Source organism: Meles meles, chromosome 17, assembly GCF_922984935.1.
Source record: "Meles meles chromosome 17, mMelMel3.1 paternal haplotype, whole genome shotgun sequence".
Lineage (NCBI taxonomy): Eukaryota > Metazoa > Chordata > Mammalia > Carnivora > Mustelidae > Meles > Meles meles.
Window position 1 is genome coordinate 4,760,971 of NC_060082.1, and position 25,747 is coordinate 4,786,717.

Below are 25,747 nucleotides of genomic sequence, written 5' to 3' on the forward strand. Positions count from 1 at the left end.
GGGGACACTCCGGGAGAATTCTGTCCTCCTTCTGCTTCCAGATGGCGGGGACGGGCGCTTTTCTCCTCTCTCTGCCCCTGCTGGTCTCCCCTTCCCCTCTTTATCCCTCATGCTTTGCCTTTTTTATTAACTGGTCCTGTTCCAGCTCGTCTCTACCCTGTTTCCAACTGGTACAAGGTTACAGACGCCCTTCCCAGCCCCAAGGCCCCCTCCCCACTGCCAGGACCTTCTTCGGCTTCCCCCTGCTTCACTGCAGAGAGGCCTCTCCTGGGTCTAACCTCGGACCTGCATCTCTTTGGTCTAACTGGCCACATGCTGCCAGTTAGCCTGGCCCTCGCGGCGGGAGGAAGGAGGCAACCACCTCCGCTCTGGTTCCCAGGCCTGGACCTTATTAAGACATTGACCTCCACATACCTCTGAGAAACTGCGTTTTCTCCCCCCCGCCCCCCACCCCACCTGCCAACCCCAAGCATAGATCCAGCCTCGGGCACCTCGACAGAGAGTAAGGGCGGGGCGTGTCCACTCGGTAGCAAGGGGTGAACATGACCCGAGCTACCCACATGGGTGTCTGCTGGGCTGGCTCTCGGGCTGTCCCCCTGCTTGCTCGTCCCTCCCCAGCTGCCTCCCTGCCCCACCCGCCCGCTCCGGAGTCCTGTTCTCAGGACATGCTTCACCTGGAGGCTTGTGGACACCCTTCCTCTCCACCTCCAGACCTCGTGCTGTCTCTCAAGCCACCCTTAGCTCTCACCAGGGCCCCTCTGCGTGCCTCCTATGCAAGGGGTGGCCCTGGGTTCCCAGGCTGATTGCTTCTTTCTGTTCCTTTCTGTGTCCCTACTTCTCTGCTTCTTTCTCTGGGAGGTTGAGAGTCAGGAGCCCTGAATTCTGGTTCTGTTTTATCTGCTCAAGTTCTTTGTCTCTCGGGGTCTCAGTTTCCCCATCAGGAAACCAGAGAAAGGCCGGGACCACACAGCCTCTGGCATCCCGGGATGCTGTGGGGACTGTGCCCCCGCAGCCCATCCCCAAAGAGCACAGTTCCAGCCCCAGCCTTGCCGCTCGCCTCTCCGAGTCGTGGCTGCCATGGGCCAGGGGTGGGTGAGGGGAGGCGAGGGGAGCGCACAGCAGGACAAATGGACTGTCCATGGTCCACCCGCCTGTTGCTTAAGGGGCGGGAGGGGAGGAGTCCTCAGGGATCCTGTTTCAACAAACGTTTCTTTCCCGAGGAGGGGAAGGCGGGGGAGAGGGGGAGCGGGACCTATTTAAAGCTACCCTGTTGCTCGCTGCCGGCTCTGTTTGCCGGGGTCTCTGGCCGTCCCAGACCAGAGGTGTGGGCTGGGGATACTCCCGGTGACCTGCTCAGTCCAGGTTCCCTCAGCCACTCTGGCCCAAGATGGGCCGCGGGGTGAGTATCTCCAAAAAGAGGGGCTGCTCTGGAGGGAGGAGGAGGGCTCTCTGGAGGTGAGGGAGCCCGGGGTAGAGCAGGATGGGGTGGGGAGGGGACTCAAGGGAGGAGCAGAGAGACGCCAGGCTCTGGGGCAGCGGGAACTTGAACGGATAGTCTCCAGGCTACAGATGCGTACTCGGCCCATGGGTCCACGGTGCTCAGGTGCCCACGTGCGCTCTGCCTCCCCACTTTCCGGCATGAGCCTCGCCGCCCTCCACCCCACCCCGCGCCTCTCCATCCCTGCGTCTCCCCCATCCCAGACAGACCCTCCCTCACCGCGCCTCCATGGCATGCCAGCCGACGGGAGTCTGGCCCTGTTCATGCTCCTGCCTTTGCCACTCCCCCAAAAGAGCCATTCCTCTGGCAGTCCCAGCCCGAGAAGATGGGGGTCCAGTTTGAGGTCGGAGCGGCCAGGGGGCACAGTTCCCAAGTCACCAAGCGGTTCTGACACCCGCTGTCGGGGTCCCCGAGAGCCAGCAGCAGGGAGGGCCGTGGGGTAGAAGAGCAATGCGCCCCCCCGGCCCCAGCCCAGCACCTCTCCTGAAGCCTTGGTGGCATCACCATCCTGCCCGGCCCTGGGCTCTGAGTGTTTCCCAGCGGCTGGTGAGAGCCGCCTGCACCCTCTCAGCCCACCCCTGCCCTGGCATTCTGCAGCCCTGGGAATGCCAAGGGGAAGATTAACAACCGTGGGGTGGGGGTGGGGGGAGGGCAGGGACAGGGATCTGGATTCTTGGAAATGAATTTTCCATATGGAGAAAAGTCACCCAGTCCCTTACACCCTGCTCCGGGCTGCTTTCCTTTTGTGGAGTGCCTGCGGAGGGGAGGAGTCTGGGGAGCCCACGGGAGGGCCTGGGGAAAGAGGGTGCCTGTCAGGAGCTGTGGGGGAGTTCCTGGGCCCAGGAAGGGGTCAGGCAGGGACGTGTTATTGCACTGAGTTTAGCAGCTGGGAAAACTCTGAGCTTGGACACCAGGGTTCCTGCGCTGGGGTAGGAGTTATAAATAGAACCGGGTGTGTGTGTGTGTGTGTGTGTGTGTGTGTGTGTGTGTACATGTGCCTGCGACACACGTGTTCTCCATAGGCCGGAGCTGATGCAGACACTCCAGGCTGAGCACGTGTGTGGGACTCGGCAGGCCAATCCGCGAGCCCGCAGGCCCTCAAGCAGGGGCGAGCCCCGATGTCCCTGCGGAGGAGTGAGGGTCTGTGCGTGGGCTTCACGAAGGAAGAAGTCACCCCCATGGGAAACAGGGCCTCTTAGGACCCTCAGCTAAACCCCCCACCACCACCCCGGCCTCTCTGGTTCTGCTGCGGGGGACTCGGGACTCGGGACTCGGAGGAGGGCCAGGCTGCCCTCTTTCCCCCACCGGGAGTGCAGAGAACAGGGGAGGCACAGCTCAGGACATCCTGCGGGAAGCAATTTGGCCTTTACTTTGTCCTGGGACCCCAGCTGCCTGGGTCTCTGCTTCCCCCGGTCTTCCTTCCCACCGGCAACCCCGAAGCCCCCAGACCCTCACCCCAGGGGCTGTGTGCAAGCAGCGGCAGGTTGGGAAGTGGATCTGGTTCTGCCTGGATGGAGAGGCTGCGGGAAATGGGGGGGGGGGTTGTCTTAGGGCTGGAGCTTGGGGTTCAAACTGCCAGGAGAGTCCTGGAAAATGAAAGCAGCCGGTCTGCACCCCTGCTCGGGCTCATTCCGTCTCTGTCCCTTTCCCCTACATCTGCACTACAAAGCGAGGTCCAACTGTCACCCTGCACCCTGTGGCCCTGAAGGGCAGTGTGGGAGCTGGGGGAAGGGATGGCCCTGGTGGGAGGGAGACCAGCCCGCTCCAGCTGCCACCACGAGGCTGCAGTGGGGGGAGCGTGGCTCATTTCCAGCTGCCCCCACTCTGTCCCAGCCTCTGGCTCTCTCAGAAAGAACTCTCTGTTCTCCTTCAGTATTCAAGACCCGGAGAGGGGGACTCGTGGTTGGGGGGGCACGGAGGGGGGGGTCCTTGCTTCCTCTCTTTCTTTCTTGCCTGGCAGCCCGCTGGCCCCAGATCTCCACAGGCTCCTGGCTGCAGAGCCTGAGATCCTTGCCAGGACAGGAGGGGGAAGGGGCAGCGTGTCCCAAGCTCTGTGCCGGCCTTGGGGAGAATGGGGTGGGCGCACAGGGGAAGGGATGCCGTAGGGAGCGGCAAGGTCGGCCGCGATGCCTCCTTCCCCAAGCACCTGGGCTGGCGATTTGGTTCTAATTTTCACAATCTTTACTGCACGTCGGAATGTACAGAAATTCTCTGGGCTCGGCCCCAGCCCCAGCTGCCCCCCTCCCCGGGCCACCCCCCCCACCCTCTGTATGCCCAGGCCCCGTTCCTGCCCCTGAAGCTCTGGAGAGTCACCTTGAAGCCGGTCCGGCCTGATTTCTTGCTTCTGGTCCCTTTGTGGCTTCTCATCCGCTCTGCGTTTCTATTCCACCAAGGAGAGACTCGGTGGACCCAAAGCATTTCAATCCGCCCGATTAAAGGAGCCTTCTTAGGGCTCCTGGAGAGGGAGACGGAGAACCCCAGGAGACTTTCCCCTCTCCTGTTGGGCTGCCTTCAGGAAGCCACAGGTACCCGCCATCCATGGGTGCTCTCTAGGGAAACAAATGCAAGTTTGCTGGTCTAGGGGACAACGGGGTCCACGTCTCACGGAGCCCCGCATCCTGTTCCTGATCTCACCGGTCACACCTCTCCAGGTGCTGGACTCATGACCTCGTAGGGTGAGAGCAGCTGCCACATTCTGGGATCACACTTGACTCTTTGATGGGGAAAAAAATGCGTCATCCCAGAGCACAGAAGTCCATGCTGTGACTCCGCTCTGGATGGAGCCGTGGTAGATACAAGTCGGTTTGCGTTTGTCCAAGCCCGCAGAGATGCCGCCACGAGAGAGCCCTCACGGCCACTGTGGACTGGGGTGACCCTGATGTGTCAGCGCAGGTTCATGGCTGCAACATTTAAAGCACCACTCGGGGTGGGGGGGATGTTGATGATGCGGGTGACATAGGGGGCGGGGGGATATGAGAACTCTCCGTACTTCCTGCTCAGTTTTGCAGAGAGCCTCAAACGGTCTTGAAAAGAAAAGTCTACCTTTGTAAAAAATGCACACTGTCCTGTGAAGAAGGACAAATACGTTGGCTGGAGATCCCATCCAGGTGTCCAGGCTTTTTTTTTTTAAAGATTTATTTGTTGGTTTTAGCCGGGGGAGCGGCAGAGGGAGATGGTCTTGGGTGGACTCTGTGCCGAGCGCCGAGCCCCACGGAGGGCTTGATCTCAAGACCCTGAGATCACGACCTGAGCAGAAACCCAGAGTCAGACACTTAACTGACTGCGCCCCACCAGGCGCCTCCCAGGTGTCCTCATGAAGAGGACTTTGTGTCTTCACGAAGAAATGAGATACACCACAGTGTAGAGAGGCTCGCTCCTGAAAGCCACACGTGGTCTTGGGGACAGAGATCCGGCCCATTGCTGACAATGACACGACGCCCTGAGGGGTGTGGGGGGCGGACAGGGAGTGAGAAGGTACTGTCACGGCCCCCCCCCCCCAGGCCCTGCCCAACCTCTCCCCACCAGGATCCCAACCAGCCCCACCCTTCACCCCGTGAAAGGAGAAACTTCCCACCCCGTTCCCCAGAGGCTCCCTGTGGCCCCCGGCAGCCTGGTGGAGGTGAGGGGACCACAGGCAGAGAAGAGGAAAGGGAACCCAGGGCCTCACGAGGCTCCAGAGAAAATGCTCACCTGATCTCACAAGAGGCCCCAGGCATGCCAGGACCTGAGAATACACGCATTTTCGTACATATTCCTCTATTTTGGACAAATGGGGCCCAGTTCCCTTCTTACCCAGTTGTGCCTTGGGGCCTCAAGTTGTGTACATCCCCCCTTGCCTAGGAGCGGGCCGGCTGGCCAACGAGAAGGGCGTCCTTCCCTGACCTGACCCCTGACTCCCCAGAGACTCTGCCTCCCCCAGATTCACAGCTGTCTCCTCTGCTCTCTAAGTGGCCAAGGTGTTGGGATGCCCCCAACCCTGGCCACCGTCTTCCAGAATTCTAAATAATGTAGGCTGGTGGTCTTTAAAGTTTTCGTTCTGTTTAGAACTTAGCTGCGGGGTTTTCTCAACACACAAAATCTTAGCAGAAGCCCAAAGGTAAACAGCCAAGAGTGGGGTCCTGTGTCCCGAGCCTCTCCGCCTTCTCTGGAATTCCAGTGCAGAGCCCATGGCCGTGCAACCAGTTTGCAAACTGAGGGCCTGGGCCCCCCCGCCCCCCACCCTTTCCTCCCCTGGGCCCGTTACAGCCCTTGCACCCACCACCCCCAGCCCAGTGCCTGCCCTCCTGGCCTGTCCAGGGCGAACGTAGCCTCCCTGACTCTCCGGGCTCTCGCTCCCCACCCCTGCAGGCCGGCCGCGAGTACTCGCCAGCAGCCACCACTGCGGAGAATGGGGGCGGCAAGAAGAAGCAGAAAGAGAAGGAGCTGGATGAGCTGAAGAAGGAGGTGGCCATGGTGAGCGCCCCAGCCCGCCAGGCGGGTCGTGGAAACGGGGTCCCCGCAGCCCGGCGCCCTCGGAGAAGCCATGCCGCCCCTCCCTCCTGCGCCCTTTGCCTCAGCCCCCGGCCCCTCTGTCCTCACACGCATCCCAGATGCAGCGCCCAGCCTCCTGCCCCAGAGTGACCCGACTTCCCTTCGCAGGACGACCACAAGCTGTCCTTGGATGAGCTGGGCCGCAAATACCAGGTGGACCTATCCAAGGTGAGTCGGGGGGCCGCGGGGGGGCCCGAGACCTGGGAGAGCCACACAGCGCCCACGCCCCCTGCGCCCGCGAGGAGACTGAGGCCCAGAGACGCGTGACTAGCTGGGGCAGAGCCAGGCCTAGAACCCAGATCCCCGGCTTCCTAGTTAACAACCTTCTCCTGTGTCCCTGGAAGCCGGGCCCCGGACCCAGCTGCACAGGCCGCACTGGTCACACCCGTCCAAGCGACGCCGCGAAACGGGGAGGTAACCCCCCACTGTCGCGGTAGCCCTACTGCGTGCCCCACTGTGCGTGCTGTGCGCGATGGGTGCTTTATGAACTCTTCCCTGACCCTCACGACACCTGTGACGTGGGGGTCATGCACCCGCCCATTATAGCGGGGAGACTCGGGGAGGGGGACGAGCTTCCCGCCATCACAGAAATAAGTAGGAATTGGCACAGTCAGGTGACCGCGCCCATCTAATAAATAAATATAGCAGCCGGCAAAACCACGGTGGGTGCACACCTCTTCCTGCAGGCCCTCCCTGACTTCCCTTCTAAAAATTCTCCGCTCCCCGGTCCTTGACCGTACCCTGTTTTCCTTAATGATCGGGCAGTGACGGCTACTTATCGTGCGTCACATCACCAGGTCATAAGCTCCACGAGGCAGGGACTTCATGAGTTAGTCCTCCTCTGGGTCCCCAGAGCCGACAACAGCCCAGAATGTAACGGGCATTCCATGCACATTTCTTAAATAAGTGAGCGGACGGAGAGAAAGGTAGCGAAGTGACCGCCCTCGAGGAGCTCGCGGTCTAGAAGAGAACGTGGGCCAGCCTTCCCACGCGCACGCGGAGTGTAGCTCCACAGCCACGGCTGGGCCCCGCGGGGAACGTCTGCACGGCGCCCCGGCCGGCTCCCTGGGGAAGGGGGCGGACTCACCAAAGCTCTGAGAACTGGCGGTCCGCCGTGTGGGCCTCTTCTCGAATTCTTGCTGGAAAGGGGCCTGTCTTCCGGGGAGCCTTGCCCAAGTGCCGCTGGAGGAGACACCGAGGCCCTAACCCACAGGTGTCTCCACCCCAGGACGATGCCGCAGGTGGGGCCACAAGGCCTCCCACACCCGTTGCAAATGCCGCCTCCTCGGGTGGCCTCTCCCGGTGGTCCCCCCACCCTTTCCTGGCAGGTGGCATTTCTGTCTCCGAAGGGACGCGGCTCCCAGGCCAGGGAGCTGGCGGGAAGCCGGGAGGAGCACGTGGATCCGGACCGGCGCTCACACTCCTCTCCCCGCCTCTCTCAGGGCCTCACCAACCAGCGGGCCCAGGACATTCTGGCCCGGGACGGACCCAACGCCCTCACCCCGCCCCCAACCACCCCCGAGTGGGTCAAGTTCTGCCGCCAGCTGTTCGGGGGCTTCTCCATCCTGCTGTGGATCGGGGCCGTCCTCTGCTTCCTGGCCTACGGCATCCAGGCCGCCATGGAGGACGAACCATCCAACGACAACGTGAGTGGGCGCGCCTCCCCCCTGCACCTGCCCGGGACCCGCCCTCCGGCCCAGATCGCAGGACAGCTGGAGGCAGGGGGCCAGAGCCGCACCTCACAGTCCCAGAGGCCTCGCTGCTTTTCAGGCTGTAAAGGGATGAGGCTTCTCCGTGTGTCGCTAAGCACCTCCCACTGCACAAGCGCACACACACGTGCGCACACGTGCACACGCATGCATTCCCGAGCGGGACGGACCCTCCCTGTTCCTTCACCCCTAAGTGAGCTTGTCTGGATCTGTGGGGCTTCACCCCCTGGAGAAGCCCGAGTCCTGCGAATTCCCTGCGATTTCTCCTGCCCCTTCCCTTCCCCCCCCCCCGAGACTGAGGGGAGGTTGGGGGGGAGGGGTTCTCTGACCAAGTCACCAAACGCCCCTCTGAGAGGCAGCTGCCCCTCCAGGGCGGGGAGAAGGGCCGCGGCCTCACCCTTTCCTCTTTACCAGCTCTATCTGGGCGTGGTGCTGGCCGCTGTGGTCATCGTCACCGGCTGCTTCTCCTACTACCAGGAAGCCAAGAGCTCCAAGATCATGGATTCCTTCAAGAACATGGTGCCGCAGGTAGACCGCGGGCAGGGGGGCAGGGCTCCGGGCTAGGGCACAAGGTTTCTGGGCGAGTCCAGCTCCCCCTCCTGGGCTCCTTGTGCTCTGAGATGGAGCCGCGGGCAGAAACCAGCCTCCCGTTCTCCACGCACGGCCCAGTTGTATGGCCTGGGGGCCACGGGCGTCCTCCTGGAGGGTTGGGAGAGGTGGGAGGCCGGCAGTGGAGGATGGTGGCGGAGGGACGAGCCATTCCTGAGGTGCCCGTCGCCCTCCCACCCCCCAGCAAGCCCTGGTGGTGCGGGAAGGAGAGAAGATGCAGATCAACGCGGAGGAGGTCGTGGTGGGGGACCTGGTGGAGGTGAAGGGCGGGGACCGCGTGCCCGCGGACCTCCGGATCATCTCTTCTCACGGCTGCAAGGTGAGGCGGCCGTGCCGGGGCGGCTGGCCCGCTCCACGGAGCCGGGAGAGGTCCAGTTAGAGCCTGCGAGCCTGGGAGGCCCAGGGCCTGTGTCAGCGCCTGTCCCCCACGCGGCCAAGCCCGACTTCGTCTCCCACAGACTGTTTGTGGATTGTGTCCTCGTGTCCGTGTGCTGGGCATGCCCTGTGCCCCGGGTACATCTTTGACGTCCACTTTCCGGTGATCGCGTAGTGGTTATTACTGTGCTAGATGCTCTCCATGCCTCCCAGAGCTGTCTCGTGTCACTCTGCGGGAACAGTGGCATCGTGCTGTGCTGTCCTACGTGGCCACAGACAGCACCGTGCGCCCCCCAGACAGCCCTACTTTCTCAGACTCTCGTGTTAGAGACCTCCCCCCTCCCCCCCACCGAGGCTGTATGATGCAGACATGCCCCTGACCTTCCCCACTTTACAGATGAGTGAATGGTGATTTCGTTGGTTAGGGAACTAGCCCAAGGTCACGTAAGAGGTCAGGGAGAGCCAGGACACCAAACCAGAGCAGGGACAAGGGCTGAGTAATGCCATAAATACGTGATGAGCACGAGTGCAATTCCGTCCCTTGTGTCATGGAGGCGGAGTGTGGTCAGAGCCGGGGGACAACTGTGTGGGCACCCACGTGCCTTCCCGTCCGATGACCACACACCTGCTTCCTCCCCAGGTGGATAACTCATCCCTAACGGGCGAGTCCGAGCCCCAGACCCGCTCCCCCGAGTTCACCCACGAAAACCCCTTGGAGACCCGCAACATCTGCTTCTTCTCCACCAACTGCGTGGAAGGTGAGCGGCCGGCCACCGGGGAGCCCCTCCCCGCCCCGGCGGAAGGAAGAGCCAAACTCCCGAATCCCCAGGCAGCACGGGGGACTGTGTCCGATGTCCTGCTCAAGGCTGGGGTAGGGGACCAAGGAACCGGGGGCCTGAATATTATTGGCTGGGGTGGCCCGACTCCGTGGAAGGTGCCTCCCCCCGGGAAGATCTGTGTTCTGTCTACGCCAAGACTGAGCAGATCCCAAAGCCTTCAGATGCTGGACTAAGACCTCCACGCATGCACACACACACACACACGCAAACTACGCACATGCAGTACACACACGCGATACACAAAACTCACAACACATAGGCACACAGACACAGACACACACAATACACAACACACACACGCCTCTTGACTCCCAGAAGTCATTGGTTTGACTGATTCCTTCCGTTTCCCCTGATGCTGGGTCTAGCTGCTTCTCTGGCCTCACTTTGACCAGTGACCGGGCTGGGGAGGCTCAGGCCAAGTGAACACGGGCCAGCAGGAGCTCCCCAAGTTGCCACCACATAAGGACAGGAGACCAGGCCCACCCGAAATCCATGCCCTCTGGGGCCGGGCCTGCTTGAGAGGGGCCGACAGCGAGAGCTGGTGGGGAGGGAGTTCTGGCTAAACCTCGGGCCTTGGACTGGGGCCGGAGGAGGCCACGTGCCCCACCTCCACGCCTTTCCCTTCCCGATTCTCATTTCTCCTCAGCGTGTTATGTCTCTCTGAGCATTTTTTTAAAGATTTTATGAGGCTTTTTAAAAAGATTTATTTACTTATTTTAGAGAGAGAGCCTGTGGCGGTGGGGGGGAGGCAGAGGGGAGGGGGAGAATCTCAAGCAGACTCCACACTGAGCGTGGAGCCTGACACGGGCTCGATCCCACCACTCGGAGATCATGAGAGTCAGACACTCAGCCGACTGAGCCCCCAGGGCGCCCCTCACCAGGGGTTCCTTTCCCTTAGCAAGTTGCAGTTACAGTGAAAATCACCACACATTGTGTATCTTAAACTGTTAATGTACTGAGATTCTGAAATTCACCCGACATTTCCCACCGTTGGTAAAAACGCCCTGTAAAATACTCGCATCACTTTGTTTGAGTCTAGCTTTGGAGAAAGGAGAAGAAGTGAGCGGAACCGACATGGCTAAGTGCCTACTGTGCGCCAGGGGCGGGCCAGGCGTACCACAGCTGTCTCCGGTTTCCGGATGAAAGCAATCCCGTGGGGGCAGGGGGAGTCCGAACAAGGGTGCGAGCCCAGGTGTGGCCGGCTCCCACATCCACGCTCTCTCCCTCACCCCACACTCCCCCCGCCCGGGCCCCCGGCCTGGAGTGTCTACATAAGAGCTCAGCAACTGCCTGGTTTCTTCTGCGGGGTCTCAGGGCCCACGGCTGGGAACGAACATCTTAAGCCCACACGGAAAATCCGATCCCTTCGGGACCCTCACAAGCAGGGCACCGATTGCACGGAGCTACTCAGTACTTGAATTTCATGGCTGGCACCTCCCCGGTCTGAATTCCGAGTGTATTTGCAACATCTCTCGTCAGGCCCAAGTGTCGGGGGGAATGAGTTGTGGTGGCCTGAGTCCGGGCCTGGAGGTCTGTGCCCGGGGGAGGTCCGGCCTCAGGGGGGTGGGGGTGACCCGCAGGACCCCGGTCGGAGGCTCATTTACTCTGCGGTGGTTTTCTTTCTCCAAGCAGTAGGGGTCCCCTCTGTGTTGCAGGCACGGCCAGGGGCATCGTGATCGCCACGGGAGACCGGACGGTGATGGGCCGCATCGCTACCCTGGCCTCGGGCCTGGAGGTGGGGCGGACGCCCATCGCCATGGAGATCGAGCATTTCATCCAGCTGATCACGGGGGTGGCCGTGTTCCTGGGGGTCTCTTTCTTCGTGCTCTCCCTCATCCTGGGCTACAGCTGGCTGGAGGCTGTCATCTTCCTCATCGGCATCATCGTTGCCAATGTGCCCGAGGGGCTGCTGGCCACTGTCACCGTGAGTGGGTCAGGCGAGCGGTCACCGCGGGAAGTCTTGCTACCCTTTCCTCAAAGGCAGTCAAAGTTTACTGTAGCTCAGCAACTTGCTCCCTGCCCCTAAAATCACCTGTCAGAGTCAATACGCGGCTCAGAGTCCGAGCTGCGCTTTGGCCCGCCGTCTCTGTCGGAGCTCGTCCCGGCCCCCTTCCCTGACACACGGTCCGATGCACGGTCCACAGCCGTCTGCAGCTCTTCCCGGCCACCCTGGCTGCAAAGCCTCCCTCAAAGGTCACTGATGACTAACTGGCAAACCCAGTGACCTTTTCTCAGCTCCCTTCCTTGACTCCACTGCAGAAACGGATACGGCTGTCCACCCTCCTAGAATTCTCTCCTCTGCCGATTACGGTGACATGTCCCTATTCTGGTTCTCCTCTGCTCCTCTGTCCCCCGCAGGATCTCCTCCTCCTCTCCCCAGCCCCGATTCACAGGCCCCGAGCTCGCTCTCCCCGACCCCTGGGGTGAGCCCATCTCTCCCCAGTCTCGTGCCTGTTCTCGCACAACCCTCCGCCCAGCTCTCTGCCGGCCCGCTCTGGAGCTCAGGTCGTGTATCTTCACTTCCCTGTTGGACTTTTCACCTGAATACACACCCATGATCTCGCTCAACATGTCTGACATCGAGTGCAGTCCCTGCCCACACATAGGTCCCACTCGGTGTCTGCAGACCGGGATCAAGGAGGGCGGGATGGCACCCTGGTCCGGGGTGAGGTCATGGGCACCTCCGGCTCCAGGCTTAGCGCCCAGCACCCTCCTCTCTCTCCCAGGTGTGTCTGACCCTGACCGCCAAGCGCATGGCACGCAAGAACTGCCTGGTGAAGAACCTGGAGGCCGTGGAGACGCTGGGCTCCACGTCTACCATCTGCTCCGACAAGACGGGCACCCTCACCCAGAACCGCATGACCGTCGCCCACATGTGGTTCGACAACCAGATCCACGAAGCGGACACCACGGAAGATCAGTCCGGTGACTGGGGCTCTCCAAGGGGTCCCCGGCATGGTGGGGGGGGTGGGAGTGGACAGCGGCTCTAACGGGGAGCCGTGCTCCTGCTTCTCCCCCACTGCCTCCCAGGCGCCACTTTCGACAAACGATCCCCCACGTGGACGGCACTGTCTCGGATCGCCGGCCTCTGCAACCGTGCCGTCTTCAAGGCCGGGCAGGAGAACATCTCTGTGTCTAAGGTGGGGGGTCTGCGGCGCGTCCGTGGCCTGCCCGCCTCGCCGGGGCCCAGCTCCCCCTCCCGCACGCCCTGGCAGCCTTGGGGGCTCCGGTGCCCCTCCCCCCGGTCTCCCACTGCTCCCCCACCCGTGTGACGCTGAGTTCTCCTCCGTCAGCGGGACACAGCTGGCGACGCCTCCGAGTCAGCCCTGCTCAAGTGCATCGAGCTGTCCTGCGGCTCTGTGCGGAAGATGAGGGACAGAAACCCCAAGGTGGCGGAGATCCCTTTCAATTCCACCAACAAGTACCAGGTCTGGCAGCCACGCCGGGACAAGGGCGGGGGAAGTGGCCAAAGTGAGGGGGCGCTCAAAGCCTAGGAGGGGGCCTCTGAGGGCCATGCCCCTCACCCTGCCTCGTCCCCCAGGGAAACTGGGGTGACTTCATGTCTGGTTGCAAGGACCCCCCAACTTCCAAACCTCCATCCCTCGATACACCCCGTTGCCTTCCCCGCTCCGGCCTCAGCCTCCCCCATCCCCTCCAGCTGTGGGGGTGAACCACTCCTCAAATGTCCTTAGGATGCCCCCGGGTGCAGGCATCTGCTACACCAAGAAAGCATTCTCGGCCGTGTCGCGTGTAAGCGCGCTGAGGCCAGCACAGTCGTGGGGCGCCGGCGAGAGAGCCTCCCCAGCCCTGGCACTGTGGTCAGTATTTGTGACCCACACCGCCCTTCACACGCGCAGGCTCTCCTCCATCGACGACAGCGGACGGACAGGGCTGTGCATCAGGGAGGTCTCCTCGGCAGGCCCCCTCCGTGACCGCTTGTCTTCTCTCCAGCTGTCCATCCACGAGCGAGAGGACAGCCCCCAGAGCCATGTGCTGGTGATGAAAGGGGCCCCGGAGCGCATCCTGGACCGCTGCTCCACCATCCTGGTGCAGGGCAAGGAGATCCCTCTGGATAAGGAGATGCAGGACGCCTTTCAGAACGCCTACATGGAGCTGGGCGGGCTGGGGGAGCGCGTGCTGGGTGAGACGCAGGAGCGGGGTGGCCCCAGGGTGGGGGCGGGGGGGACACCCGGGCAGCCCCCCACCCTGGGCTGGGCTCACTCCTCCCTCCTGCCCGTGTCAGGGTTTTGTCAGCTGAATCTGCCCTCTGGGAAGTTTCCCCGGGGCTTCAAGTTTGACACGGACGAGCTGAACTTCCCCACGGAGAAGCTCTGCTTCGTGGGGCTCATGTCCATGATCGACCCTCCCCGGGCTGCCGTGCCGGACGCCGTGGGCAAGTGCCGCAGCGCGGGCATCAAGGTACAGGCCTGGCCTCCCCCCTCCCACCCTCCCTTCCCCGGTGCTAAAGGTCAGAGGACGGCAGGGCCTCCTGCCCTACAGATGCCCAGACCCCTCATGGCCACCTCCCTCTGCAAGGAAAGGTTGGCCCCGCCTGGAGCTCTTGTCCGGGTCCCTTTCCGTCAGTGACCAGGCACATCCTCTCCCAGACTCATTCCATTCTGCTCTCGGGCCGACCTGGTGCTTGGGTCTTGGAGATCTGTTTGTCCTACCTCCCCGAACAGTGCCCGCTCTCTCTACCACTGGGGTGCAATGAGCAGGCTCTTGTCTGAACCCACGTGCCCCCCAGCAGGCTCCGGTCCTCATCCCCCAAGCACACCTCTCCTAGGTCCTTGTGTCCACCTGTCATTGCTCCTCGGTGACCGCTCCTGCCTCGGCGGCACATTTGTCCTTCACTCGGCAACGGACCATCGTTTGCCGCCTGTGGCCCAGGCACTGTTCAAGTGCCCGAGTTCAACAGACATAAACCCTGTCCATCTCGGAGCCTCCTTTCCTGCTTTAAGGCACGCTCCGCCCCATCCCCATGGCCGTGACTGTGGCCACCCCATGGCCAGGCATGGGGCAGTGGCCAGCTCCTCCTCTCCCAGCATCAGCTCGAGCTGCCCGTCCGCTGCGGGCCAGGGGCTGCTAAGACGAAGGAGACTCGGTGCCTGTCCTCCGGGGCTCACGGGCGCTCAGGGAAACAAACGTCTCCACACTTCATCACGGAACGACCTGCTAGCTAGGGTCGTGAGCCCCTGCTCCGGGCCAGAGGCTCTCATCCCATGAACAGCCAGTCGCAGGAGTCAGGCGCCGTGATCGGCACCCAGACTGCAGGAGTTCATGTAATCTGCACAATGGCCGGGCGAGGAAGCTCCGGTATTTTCCCTTTTCACAGAAGAGGGAAACTGAGGCACAACGTGACAAGCTCGTAAGTGGTTGAGCCGGGATTTGAACTAAGGCGGCCTGCCGTTTCCTCACACACCGACGCGCTTGTGTGTAGACGTGTGTGTGTAAGGGATTTCTCCGTCCCAGCCACTCTGTCACTGAGGTAGGCGTCCTCACCCCCACTTAAAAATAAAACCAGCTGAGCCTCAGAGTGGGTAAGTCGCTTTCCCAAAATAAACCTGCCCGAGAGGGGCGGATCAGGCATGTGAAGCATGGTCGTCCGTCTGGAAAGCCGTGCTCGGGCCCGTCCGGCTGCCTCTTGCCGCGATCAAAACTATCCCGGGGTATGGGGACCGTTCCTCCAGGGAACTCAGAGCAGGAGCAGCTAAGTCCGCCTCAGAGAACTGGACAAGTTTTACAGAGCACGTGATATTTGATCTGGGCCTTGAAGGCCGGGAATGTTTTGTAAGGCCCGGAAAGGAAGGCTGTCAAGGTCAGGGACAGTGCGTGTCCTGACGGGGTGAGACCGCGGGGGGGGGGGTGCAAGTGCGTGGGGGGCGGGGGTTCAGGAGCACTGGGGATGGACACTGGGACTCCGGGCCAGGGCCAGCTGGAAGGGCTTTGCCTAAATGCCTGACTCGGGCTTCGTCCTGTGGCCCTCTGGGGATAGAGCCAGCTTTCAGGAGGCCGCCTCGGCGGAGGAGGGCCCGGATTAGGAGAAGGGCTGGAGGCGAACAGGCAGGGAGAGGGTCTGCGGCGCTGGTGCAGGCAAGGACATGAACCGGGGCGGTGACAAAGGATGGAGGCGAGGAGTCACATCTCAGAAATACTTTGAGAACACGGTGACCCAGCTGGACGTGGTCAGCGAGGGAGATGCAGGGACAAAGGGATGGAACGCCCGAGAGGACAGGGCCAAGCTGGGGGCAGAGGGCAGGCCTGGCAGGGTGGTGGGAGCGGACGATGAGCTCAGCTCTGACCTTCGGTTGGAAGCATCGGTTGGACACCCAAGGGGAGACATCCCAGCGAAAGCATAAGCTTAGAGCCCAGGACAGAAGTCCAGGAGCAGAGATGCGAGGCCCCTCAGCACACAAGAGCAGTTCAAGACCCACTAGTGAACCCGGATCGGGAGAGGGAACCCGGATGAAAGCGGGGCCACCAGTCTTGGGGCAAGTAGAGAGAGAGGAGCGGGGCAGGAGGGGGAGGGGAAGTCACAGCTCACGTCTACCGAGCGTCCGCCTCCGTGCCATTTACTCTTCACGACAGCCTTGGCAGGTGGCGCTCGTCCCCTCCTGGGACCGAGACTCGGTGAAAAGACTGGTCCGAGGTGCCACAGCCGGGGAGGGCCAGTGTTCAAGCTTAGGTCCACCCCTCCCAGCTGGCGGCCGCTTGGAGGAGGCAGGAAAGAGCGGGAAGAAGCCGGGAGGGAACCGGGAGAGGCCCCGCTTCAAGGAGGGGCTGGTGCGCGGTGCCAAGTACTCAGAGGGGTTGAGCAGGATGAGGGCTGCAAAGATGCTTCTGTCTTCAGTGGGGGCCCATGTGGCCTTTGGGGGGCAGGTTCCGTGGGGTGGTGGCGGTGGCCTTGAAGGACTTTCTCCTTGGGACCTGCGAGAGGCTTCTTCCTCTGATCAGCCCACGCTCGTGACAGACAGCCTTTTTTTCTTTAAGATTTTATTTATTTGACAGAGAGAGATCACAAGCAGGCAGAGAGGCAGGCAGAGAGAGAGGAAGCAGGCTCCCCACTGAGCAGAGAGCCCAATGCAGGGCTCGATCCCAGGACCCTGGGATCATGACCTGAGCCGAAGGCAGAGGCTCAACCCGCTGAGCCGCCCAGGCGCCCCGACAGATACCCTTTAACCACCTCTCAGCCGCCGACCGCCCTCCCCACCAGCCTCCCCCCTGCTGCAAGAAGCGCCTCCTGCCCACACGGAGAACAGGTGGTGGAAGGCCAGGGCGGGGCCGTGTCCCCTGCGTCCCTACCCTGACCCGCTGGATGGCCCAGCAACCAGAGTGGACACTAAGAAAACGGCTCCCACTCCCGGCCCCAGTAACCTTGAGAGGGTCAAGGGCCCTTTCTCAGCCTTCTTCCTCCCAGCTGCGACAGCCTCGCAGCCCATGAAACCCGGTCTCTGAGGGGCCTCTTCCAAGAGCCCCTCGTCCGTTTGTTACTCGTCACGGAGGCTTCCCTCCACGGAAGCAAAGTGTCCCTGATCCCCTGCGTACAGCTTGTCACCCACTCAGACACACACACACTCTCACACACTCTCTCTCCCACTCACGCACACACACAGAGTCACACACACACGCACACGCACACAGTTCCGCCATCTTGGCTGGATCCATCAGTCCCACCGTCTGGGGGTCTGGCTTTCTCTGACTTTGGGAAAGGAAAGGATGGGGAGGGGGGTTCATGCCACTTTTCTTTTCTCCTGGCTGCCAGGTGATCATGGTGACCGGGGACCACCCCATCACAGCCAAGGCCATCGCCAAAGGTGTGGGCATCATATCAGAAGGCAACGAGACTGTGGAGGACATCGCGGCCCGGCTCAACATTCCCGTCAGCCAGGTCAACCCCAGGTGCGGCCTCCGCGGGGCCCCCTGTCCCCGATCAACCCGTCCCCCAGGATGCTCGAGGGCCCTGGGGGGAGGGGACTTCAGATAGCTCCTCTGCGACCCTGCAGGCCTTCCCCGCGACGCCCCAGCGGCCGGCTCCTCAGTCCTGAGGGGGCCCAGGCTGTGCCACCCACGCACTGTGCAACAGAGATGTCGCATGCCTGTCCTGAGCCGCCATGCTCCCAGCTACAAACTTAGGGAACCATCCCCCCGTCCGGCGGCTCCGGGGGTAAGGCGTGGGTAAGAAAAGAAGCACGTGGCCTAGCACTGACCGTGCTGGGTGAGGCTGTCCTTCCCCAAAGAGAGAGATGGGACACACAGGCCACGGGGACAGGCTGAGGAGGGCCTCAGCCCTGGGGACCGTGCGGCCCCGCGGCGGGGGACAGGTGCGGAAGGGAGTCACCCGCCTCTGCCCCCACTGTCCAGAGAAGCCAAGGCGTGCGTGGTGCACGGCTCCGACCTGAAGGACATGACGTCGGAGCAGCTGGACGAGATCCTCAAGAACCACACGGAGATCGTGTTCGCGCGGACGTCGCCGCAGCAGAAGCTCATCATCGTGGAGGGCTGCCAGCGGCAGGTGAGCGGGCCGGGCGTGCAGGGCCGGGCCGGAGAGGGCCGGGCGGGTTGGCCCAGGCCGTCCTCCTCTGATCCGGCTGCGTCTTCGTGCAGGGGGCCATCGTGGCGGTGACCGGGGACGGCGTGAACGACTCCCCCGCGCTGAAGAAGGCGGACATCGGCATCGCCATGGGCATCTCGGGCTCCGACGTGTCCAAGCAGGCCGCCGACATGATCCTGCTGGACGACAACTTTGCCTCCATCGTCACGGGCGTGGAGGAGGGTGAGGGGCCCCGCGGGCCGAGGTGGCATCTGGGACTGCTTCCCGGGCCTTCACCCCAACACAGAGCCAACTCGGGGTCCCCGGGCACCTGCCTCTGGCTTTGGCTTCCCTCGAACACGGGGTCTCCCTCTCTGGGGAGCACGGGCAGCCACATTCCAGGGGCTGGGGCTGGGGAGGGGAAACTCCCATCTCCCTGATGCCACCAAACCTCCCCCAGGCCGCCTGATCTTCGACAACCTGAAGAAGTCCATCGCGTACACCCTGACCAGCAACATCCCGGAGATCACGCCCTTCCTGCTCTTCATTATCGCCAACATCCCCCTGCCGCTGGGCACCGTGACCATCCTCTGCATCGACCTGGGCACCGACATGGTGAGGCCAGAGGTCGGAGCGGCACAGGGGGGTGGAGGCGGGCAGTCGGGAGAACCGGCCAGGCTGCAACAGTTGAGGGAACAGAAGCTCGAGCAAGTCCGGGGCCATAATAGGGTCTTAGTAACGTGTGCTGATTGCATCAAAGATTCCTCCCCGCTGACCGTCCTCTGCCCCTGTCGGCTCCCCCAACATGCCCCGCACACAGGTCCCTGCCATCTCCTTGGCCTACGAGGCCGCAGAGAGTGACATCATGAAGCGACAGCCAAGGAACCCCCAGACGGACAAGCTGGTGAATGAGAGACTCATCAGCATGGCGTACGGACAGATTGGTGAGGCGGGGCCCTGGGGCTGGGGCCGGGGGTGGCCAAGAGAAGTCTGTCCAGCTGATGGAGGGATGAGCCCCGGTGAAATCCCAGGCCAGGGGTCAGCCCACCGCCCGAGGAGCCAGGATGGCCTTCGCTGGCGAGTGCCGGTCCCACCCGGCCGCCCCCTCTGACCTGCGGCTGCCTGCTGCCCGCTCCCCAGGGATGATCCAGGCGCTGGGCGGCTTCTTCACCTACTTCGTCATCCTGGCGGAGAACGGTTTCCTGCCGTCGCGGCTGCTGGGAATCCGTCTGGACTGGGACGACCGGTCCATGAACGACCTGGAGGATAGCTATGGGCAGGAGTGGGTGCGTGGGGCCTGCAGGGGGTGGGCTCCATGCCTGCAGGAGTGCCTGGGGGGCCAACTGGGGCTGGGGTCTAAGGTACCCCGTGCCCAGGGGTTTGACGAGTGCCCCCAGCACGCTGCCCCCCCACCCCTCCCTCCGCCTTTCACTGGCCCCATCCGCCCCCAGACCTACGAGCAGCGGAAGGTGGTGGAGTTCACGTGCCACACGGCCTTCTTCGCCAGCATCGTGGTCGTGCAGTGGGCCGACCTCATCATTTGCAAGACGCGCCGCAACTCAGTCTTCCAACAGGGCATGAAGTGAGCACCCCGCCCCCCACCCCCGGCAGACAGCACCCTGAGGGCCCTCAAACCCCCGCCATGGGTCCCTCGTCCTGCGCCCACATCTAGGGAGGAGGGAGCGTCAGACCACACCTGTCCAGCCATCTGAAACAGGTGTCTGAAGAGGAAGGGGTCGGATCACCATTTCTGATGAGTTTTAATTGTGCTCCTAATCCACTGCTTTAAGGTTTCCTTCCCTCTTCCTTCCTTTCCTTCTTTCCACACTTCTCCCCTTCTTCCCTCTTCCCTTCCCTCTTCCCTCTCCTCCTCCCTCCTTCCCTTGTTCCTTCCCTCCTCTCTTCTTCCCTCCTCCCTTCCCTCTCCCTCCCTCCCTTCTTCCCGCTTCCCTTCCTCCCTCCCTTCTTCTTCCTCCCTTCCCTCCTCCCTTCCGTCCTCCCTCTCACACTCCAACAGCACCCTCTGCCCGGCCCTAAGGCCCTAAGCGCAGGTGCGCTGTGCTCCAGCTTGTAGCACGGCCCCGGCCCGTGGCGGTGTGTGATCCTCCCGGTGAGGCTGGGAGCTGCTCAGGGGCAGGCGGGCTCGGTGCCGTCTTAGAGCGTGCGTTACCATGGGCCAGTCATCGTGCTGTGACCCGCATATTTAACCTCACACTAGCTCTATGGGGTGGGAGCTGCTTTCCTTCTCCGAACCGGAAACCCCAAAGAGGTTACATGAGGTGCCTGAGGTCACCCAGCTGTTAGAGTTCACCCAGGTCTGCTTCTAGCGCCCCAGCTCCTGGAGACGGCACAGGGTGGCTTGCCTGTCCCAGTCTGGCCCCTGTCGGTGCTCGGCGATCACTCGGTGACCGCAGCGCGGACGGCAGTTAGTCTAACTCCCGGTGTCATGAAGCCAGTGGAAGATGAGAGGGGTCCTGAGGACGCCAACAGTCGCTGGCCAGCGGCGCCCCACCTCGGGTCCCGGGCCGGGGGACCTCAGAGCCGCTGTCTGCGAGGCTCCTACGCTGTATAGAAATGAGGCACCCAGCAGAGGGCCGCTGGGCTTAACTCAAATGTCACTCGGAGGCAGAACCATCGGTGTGAAGGACCGTGACGGCACGCTAGCGCGCCTCTCTGTTGGGCAGGCGCATGTTTTCGATTTTAAATGGGGAAATGATATTCATTACTTAGTAACAAATATAGCTGAAAAGACTACAGTCAATTAAAATGGGGTCTTTATCAAAGAATCGGGTGGGTCCTTTAGTGAGTGGCAAGTTTGGGAGCTACTGGGGTAAGCCATAAAGACACGCAGCATGCAAGGTTGTACACAGGTCGAGTAGTAACTCAACCGAGCACTCTGCACGTTCCAGAACGTTCGACGCTTTACCTCCCATTCTATTCCCAGCAAGCCCAGGATATACAGGTAGTTTCTCCAGCTCACAGGAAAGACCATGAGGCTCAGAGAGGTGCAGAAACATGGCTTGCAGCCCAAAGCTAGCAAGGGGCAGAACTGCGGCTAGATTCTGCCTGTCTGACTCCAGAAGCTGCTCTCAGACCCTTGCTCTGTCCTGCTTTTCGGGTCTGAGGTCGTGGACGCACATCCAGCATTTAATTTCCAGGGAAGGGACAGCTTCCTCTCTGCTAAGCACTTGACAAACATTCTCCTCTATTGAGTATCGACAACCAACAGTGACCAGGGCTGGGGAGACCCTGGGAACATGTGGACACACACGGGCTCTCCGAGCACCTTGCTGGGCAGATGGCACGGGCTGAACACAGACCACAGGCCTGGAGTCATAGCAAGTCCGTGCGCGGCAGGAGGGCGGCCCCACGACCCGGGAAGGAAGTGTGTGTTGACCACAGCATCTCCAGCCCAGAGCACGTCCGCCAACACATTAGAAACACCGATTTACTAGACAAATACGTGTGTTATAGGAGGTGAGATCAGTAAGCAGAAAAAGGAAAGGAAATCTACTCTGGTTGCGTGTAGCAGCAGAAGAGGATTTTGGGGTTTTTTGTTTGTTTCTTTGTTTGTTTTTTAAAGATTTTATTTATTTACCTGACAGAGAGATCACAAGTAGGCAGAGAGGCAGGAGGAAGCAGGCTCCCTGCTGAGCAGAGACCCAGATGCGGGGCTCGATCCCAGGACCCCGAGATCATGACCGGAGCCAAAGGCAGATGCTTAACACACTGAGCCACCCAGGCACCCCAGAAGAGGGGGTTTGAAGACCATCCCCAGGCATCCTTGCCACGGGGGCCTCCCTGGATTCCCCCCCCTTAGCCCCCTGCTTTCCATACTACCTACCCTCCTTTCTTTGCCTTTCCAGGAACAAGATTCTGATTTTCGGGCTGCTGGAGGAGACGGCGCTGGCGGCCTTCCTGTCCTACTGCCCGGGCATGGGTGTGGCCCTCCGCATGTACCCACTCAAGTGAGTGTGTCCTTCACAGGCCCACTAGGCCCCAGGTTCTGGTCTTCAGACCCTGTTCTCTGTCCCCACCCTGGGGCACCCCGACATGCTTCCTGTTTCTGTGTGGTACAGGGTCACCTGGTGGTTCTGCGCCTTCCCCTACAGCCTCCTCATCTTCATCTATGATGAGGTCCGGAAGCTCATCCTGAGACGGTACCCTGGGGGTAAGTGCCCCCACCCCCAGCACACCGCCAGCGCTCCCCACTGCTGGCCACCCCCCGGGGCTCGGCACCCAACCCTTCCGCCTGCGGCTCCTTGTTTCTCCTCCCCATGCCCTCCCCCCCCCCGATCCGGGGGCCACAGGTCCTCCGAGCCCCGACTCTGCCTCTTTCCCATCAACCTGGGACCCCCAACACACAGGGGTGCTCAGGCCCCTCCTCCCACCCGGATCCTAGGACACAGAATTAGGTGGGCCCAGGTCACCTCGTCCCCCCTCCACACCTTACAGAAACGGAGAGGTGCAGAGGGGAATTTGTTGGCTTGGGGTCACAAAGCAAGGAGGAGCAGAGCAGCTTCTAGAACCCAGGCTTCCTGATTCCTGGGCAAGGACCAAGTTTGTTCTTGTTTTTTCCAACAAGCACTGTTGACCCCTTACTGGAAGTTGAAAACAGATGGCGGGCAAGCCGAATACGGCCCCATGCATATTGTTTGGTTTGGTCCACCCTTTATGACACGGCTATGTTTTGTAACTGGTCCAATAATTAAAACTTAGGGACTCTCACATAAAATCTTATTTTGATTCTGAAAATTCATGAGCCATCAACCCCACACACGTCTCGGCACAACCACCACGGGCGGTTCCCCCATGAGACAGTCCTGTCACCACCAGCCCCTGCCCCCCCCCCACCGAGCCCACTCTGTGACGCCCGCACTGTGCTAAACCCGTCTCTCCTTTCCCCTAACTCCTGGCCCCAGCTCCCCGGCTTCCTCCGCTCCCTCTCACCCTGATTTGTCCCCACCTGTGGGCTGCAAGCCCCCCAGCCCCGCAGACACGGATCTCTGCCCCGCATGAGCTCATGCCTTGCCCCCCTCCCCATCTCTCCCACAGGCTGGGTGGAGAAGGAGACCTACTACTGAGCTGTCCGAGGAAGACCAGGCTCCGGGCCGGGGCGCCTGGTGCGGGGATGGTGATGCAGAGAAGATGGGGTGCTGGGGGAGGGCCAGGGGAGGGACAGAGAGGCCACTCGGCAGGCTCAGCTGGGAGGAGTGGGTGAATAAGCTCGGAGCCATTGCCTTCAGACCCAACTAAGAAGAACCGGAGAGACACCCCATGCTGGGGTCCTCCCAGTTCCGGCTGCACCCTGTCCACTTTTCCCGAGGAACTGAGGGTCACCCCAGCACCCACCACCCACTGTCTGCCCCTGCACACCCACCTCCCACCAGAACAGATCGACACCCACAGGCAGGGACCCGTCTCAACCAAGAGGAAGGGACCATCTCAGATCACCCGCGTCCTTTCATCTCTCTGGCCTTACCCTACTGCCCACCCCAACCCTCCTCTGCTTCCTGCCCGACTCTGCCCTGCTCCCCCTCGGGATCAGACACAGCTCCTCCTGGGGAGTGCCAGGTCTGGGGCCAGACAGGGAAGCTGCTTGCAGAAGGCGGCATCGCGCCGCCCCCCCCCCCCCCCCCCCCGCAAGCCCGGATGGGAGCATCTAGAGGCAAGAGCGCCGGGCACTGACAGAGCCAGGGGAGCAGGGGAGGAGCTAGCCGAGGCCGGGACGATATGTGTGGTCTCCAGCCCTGGGTCCTGCCTTTCAGAAATTCCTGCCAGGAGGCCAAAGTCAAATGTCCGCAGAGCGGGCCCGAGCAATCCAGGAGCTCCCCTGGGCCTCCCCACCCGGCAGCTTGCAATCCCCATGACCCTGCTTTGTGTCGTCTGGGCCATGAGGCCCAGGTGTCACAGAGGATCCGGTACACTCGGTCCCTTGCACCTGGTGACACCCCGCCCTCCAGAGTGCTAAGTCCTCCGAAGCCCCATCTTGTTCCCAGAGGGCCAGCGGCCAGTGCGTTCCCTGCCCTCATCACCCCTTCCCCTTTGGGTCCTTCCCGATGAACCTGAGTCATTCCAGGAGCTGCCTGGCCGTCAGCTGGAACTGGGGTGGAGGAAGTTTCCAGAACCTTCCTGCTGCCCAGGGACGTCCAGAATCAGCTTAGGTCAGGGGCGTGGTCAGACCCTCTGGGCAGCGAGAGCGCGTGAACGTGAGGAGGGCTGCTCCTCCCAGGCAGACAAAGGCCCGTCTTGTCAGTGATCGGTCCCCACAAGACAGGGAGTTGGTTTCAGGTTCCCGCGGGAGACCCTCGGCCTTCCCTTACCGGCTCCCCGCCTAGAGCTTTGCTCTGCAGGCAGCCCTGCCCCTTCCCTAAGCCTGGCCCAGAAGGCACTGGGAAAGAGACCCCGGGTGGGCCCAGCGAGAGTGCCACCGGGGGAAGCCAGAAGACCTAAGACAGGAACGAAGGAGGCACGGGAGGGCCCTCCCGCCGGCTCTCACCTCCCTCCACTGGTACTTTATCAGAAGGACTTTGAAATGAGGGAGTCATTGCTTTGGGCTCGGAAAACTAAATGAGAAACCATGTTCCTTCCGGCCCATTAATTCGAGATGTGTTGACTATGGACAAAGCTTATCTTTGCACAATCAAAAATATGGTATTTGTTTAGCAAATTAGAAGCATTAAACCTCATGGCTAGGGCTGGCGTATTTAGTCCGCCTAAACACCACTTCTGAAGCTCTCTAGGAGTATCTACGTAGAGATAGTGCATGCATGGGCTAATCACCATCCGTTCTCCTGCGTCGGTGAGACACGTTTGCAGGACCTTTACCGGGAGACCTTTTAGAGGGCACTAGTTTGCGGTACTGCCTACGGACTTGAAAATAATAAAGTTGCATTTCTTTATGAAAAAGAAATCCCTTCCGTAATTCAGATTTCGAGCCTGAACACTTGCCTCCGTCCCGGAATGTGGGATTAAAAGTGCGGCGAGCTGTGGTGAGACTCGGCTCAGAGGAGGAAGCCGCAAAGGGTGGGAAGGAGATGGGGGGGGGGAGAGAATCTGGGGGAGAAAGCCAGAGGGGAAGAAGACAGAGTAGAGGCCTCCTTCCTCGAGGCGGAGCCTGCCCTGGACAGCCACAAAGGTCTGTGCAGAACAGGGAAGGACTGTCTATCTGAGCCCAGATCCTCAAGGCCACTTCTGTTTTTTCTGTTCCAGACAGGAATCGGGCCACTCTTAATCTGAGGGTTGGGGGAAGAAGACAGTGGGTTCAGGCCCCCTCCCGCCCCAAGGTCAGGCCCCAACTAAGAGTCTGCAGTGCAGGTGAAGTCCTGTCCCGGGTGCTGGTTAGGGGACGGGGGAAAGTAGCTGCGATCCTTGAAACTGCCTTCATAGCGGACAGATTCTGGAGCCTTCGCAGCAAGTGGGGTGGGATGGGCAGGCGTGCGCTGTACATGGAGCTGGCTGGGGGCTGTGCATTCTCCCCGGGCTCCCCAGGAATGGGATCTGGGAAGAGAAGTCAGAAGTCCGTGGCTGGCACCTTTATTTCAGCTCTGAGGGCACGGTGACAGTGACCGGGACGGTGACCATGCCAGATGCTGTGGGAGCTTTAACCGCAGCTCGTTCTCTGCCCTAACCCTATCGGGCCCCTGTCGGTATCATC

The 25,747-nt window shown here is 61.6% G+C and overlaps 1 protein-coding gene across 2 annotated transcripts; it reads left to right on the forward strand.

Moving 5' to 3' along the window:
* Positions 1 to 1,261: 1,261 nt before the first annotated feature.
* ATP1A2 (ATPase Na+/K+ transporting subunit alpha 2) lies at positions 1,262 to 25,015 on the forward strand. Of its 2 annotated transcripts, none has more exons than XM_045982321.1 (23): positions 1,262 to 1,399; positions 5,846 to 5,950; positions 6,137 to 6,196; positions 7,471 to 7,674; positions 8,152 to 8,265; positions 8,531 to 8,665; positions 9,362 to 9,479; positions 11,216 to 11,484; positions 12,287 to 12,485; positions 12,591 to 12,700; positions 12,854 to 12,988; positions 13,512 to 13,701; positions 13,804 to 13,979; positions 17,323 to 17,459; positions 17,922 to 18,072; positions 18,165 to 18,333; positions 18,551 to 18,705; positions 18,911 to 19,034; positions 19,231 to 19,376; positions 19,542 to 19,672; positions 21,957 to 22,058; positions 22,170 to 22,261; positions 23,146 to 25,015. In XM_045982321.1, exons 1-23 carry the CDS (start codon positions 1,388 to 1,390, stop codon positions 23,172 to 23,174), a joined length of 3,063 nt encoding a protein of 1,020 aa, XP_045838277.1. In that variant the 5' UTR covers positions 1,262 to 1,387; the 3' UTR covers positions 23,175 to 25,015. The 2 variants fall into 2 exon arrangements, with proteins under 2 accessions (XP_045838277.1, XP_045838276.1); XM_045982320.1 differs by lacking the exon at positions 1,262 to 1,399 and adding an exon at positions 2,516 to 2,638.
* The last annotated feature ends 732 nt before the right edge of the window (positions 25,016 to 25,747 follow it).